At 36.9% G+C, this 1,574-nt stretch overlaps 1 protein-coding gene across 1 annotated transcript in view; it reads left to right on the forward strand.

Annotated features, from left to right (window-relative positions):
* Nucleotides 1–245: 245 nt before the first annotated feature.
* The window catches only part of LOC119284380 (putative receptor-like protein kinase At4g00960), a gene marked incomplete at its 5' end in the record, with an annotated part of 3,129 nt that continues 1,800 nt past the window's right edge, over nt 246–1,574 (forward strand). Inside the window, 4 exons of the mRNA XM_037563522.1 lie at nt 246–478; nt 557–707; nt 812–1,102; nt 1,193–1,451. Of these exons, the coding sequence (XP_037419419.1) occupies nt 246–478; nt 557–707; nt 812–1,102; nt 1,193–1,451 (934 nt within the window). The remainder of the gene's footprint in view (nt 479–556; nt 708–811; nt 1,103–1,192; nt 1,452–1,574) is intronic.

Genomic DNA, 1,574 nt, shown 5'->3' on the forward strand with positions numbered 1-1,574 from the left:
CAACACCAAAATACCGTACAATTAGTTGGTTACTGCCATCATACAGCACAAGTGCTTGCTGAACACAATGGAATACATGTTTCTGCTAGAGTGGAAGAAAGAACTCTATGCTCCGAATACTTGCAGGGAGGAAGCCTTGACAGATATCTTTCGAGTATGATTATGCTCTACTTACACTATCATTTTTACATGTAGGCAATGATCCCTAAACTTTACATCATGGTAAAAACATTTTGTTTACTTCTATAGATGAACCATGTTCTCTTGTTTGGCACACATGTTACGACATAATTAAGGGACTGTGTGAGGGTTTACATTACCTTCACAAAGGATTCGAGTATCCTATTTACCATCTGGAATTGAAACCTACAAAAGTTTTGCTGGATAAGGACATGATGCCCAAAATTGGAGGTTTTGGTTTCTCTAGGCTCTTTGATTCAATAGAAACCTCCAACACATCAGAAGTTGCAGAAACAAGGTACATTAACAGCCATCAGAAGTAATCAAATTCTTGTATGCAATTATTGCGAAGATAAATTCTTTTTGTACTATGCAGAGTATACATGCCGCCAGAATACATCAGTAAACGGCAAATCACACCAAAGTTTGATGTATTCAGTCTGGGCATTATAATCTTGCAAATAATGGCAGGAAAGGAGAGCTACACCAAATGTTTAGATACTTCCCCCGAAGTATTTACTGAGCTTGTAAGAAGACACTCTATATTATGAAATGTAACAATTTTCACTAATATTACGTTTTACCATACATCTAGGCATGCATGCCAATAAATTATGTTTCAATTATGCAGGTATATGAATTCTGGGTAAATAGGATGCAGGGCGCAATATCGAAGCATACTTCACATGAAGTTAGAACATGCGTCGAAATAGCTCTAAAATGTGTCGAGTTCAGTCGAGAGAAGAGGCCTACTATACACGAGATCATACAGAAACTGAATAAGATTGATATTGTCGAGTGCTCATCTATAGGTCAGCTATATAGAACAAAGGAGTTTCCATTCGAGTTCTTAGAAAATATTACAAATGGTTTTTCTGAGCAAAACATAGTTGGCCGTGGTGGATATGGAGTTATTTACAAGGTATGGTAATTACTTCATCTTCTAACTTACAAATGAACCCTACTATTGACAACAAGAATGATGTACCATAAAATCTGAGATTTTTAACAGGGAGTGCTGGACAATGGAGAAGAGGTTGCTGTTAAGAAACTTCGTCAAATGGTGTGGATTGATGATGAACAACTTAAGAATGAGCTTAATAATCTAATGAGGGTCCAACACAAAAATATTGTACGGTTAGTTGGCTACTGCCGCCATACATCACAGATATTTGTTGTGTATAAGGGAAAACATGTTTCTGCTAGTGTGGTAGAAAGAGCAATTTGTTTGGAATACGTGCAGGGTGGAAGCCTTGAGAATCAGCTTTCTGGTATGATTCTTTTGTACTTGCACTAAATTATACTACTTCCTCCAATCCATATTAGTTGTCACTCAAATGGATGTATCTAACACTAAGATACGTCTAGATACATCCGTTTGAGTGACAAGTAGA

This window comes from Triticum dicoccoides, chromosome 4A (assembly GCF_002162155.2).
Source record: "Triticum dicoccoides isolate Atlit2015 ecotype Zavitan chromosome 4A, WEW_v2.0, whole genome shotgun sequence".
NCBI lineage: Eukaryota > Viridiplantae > Streptophyta > Magnoliopsida > Poales > Poaceae > Triticum > Triticum dicoccoides.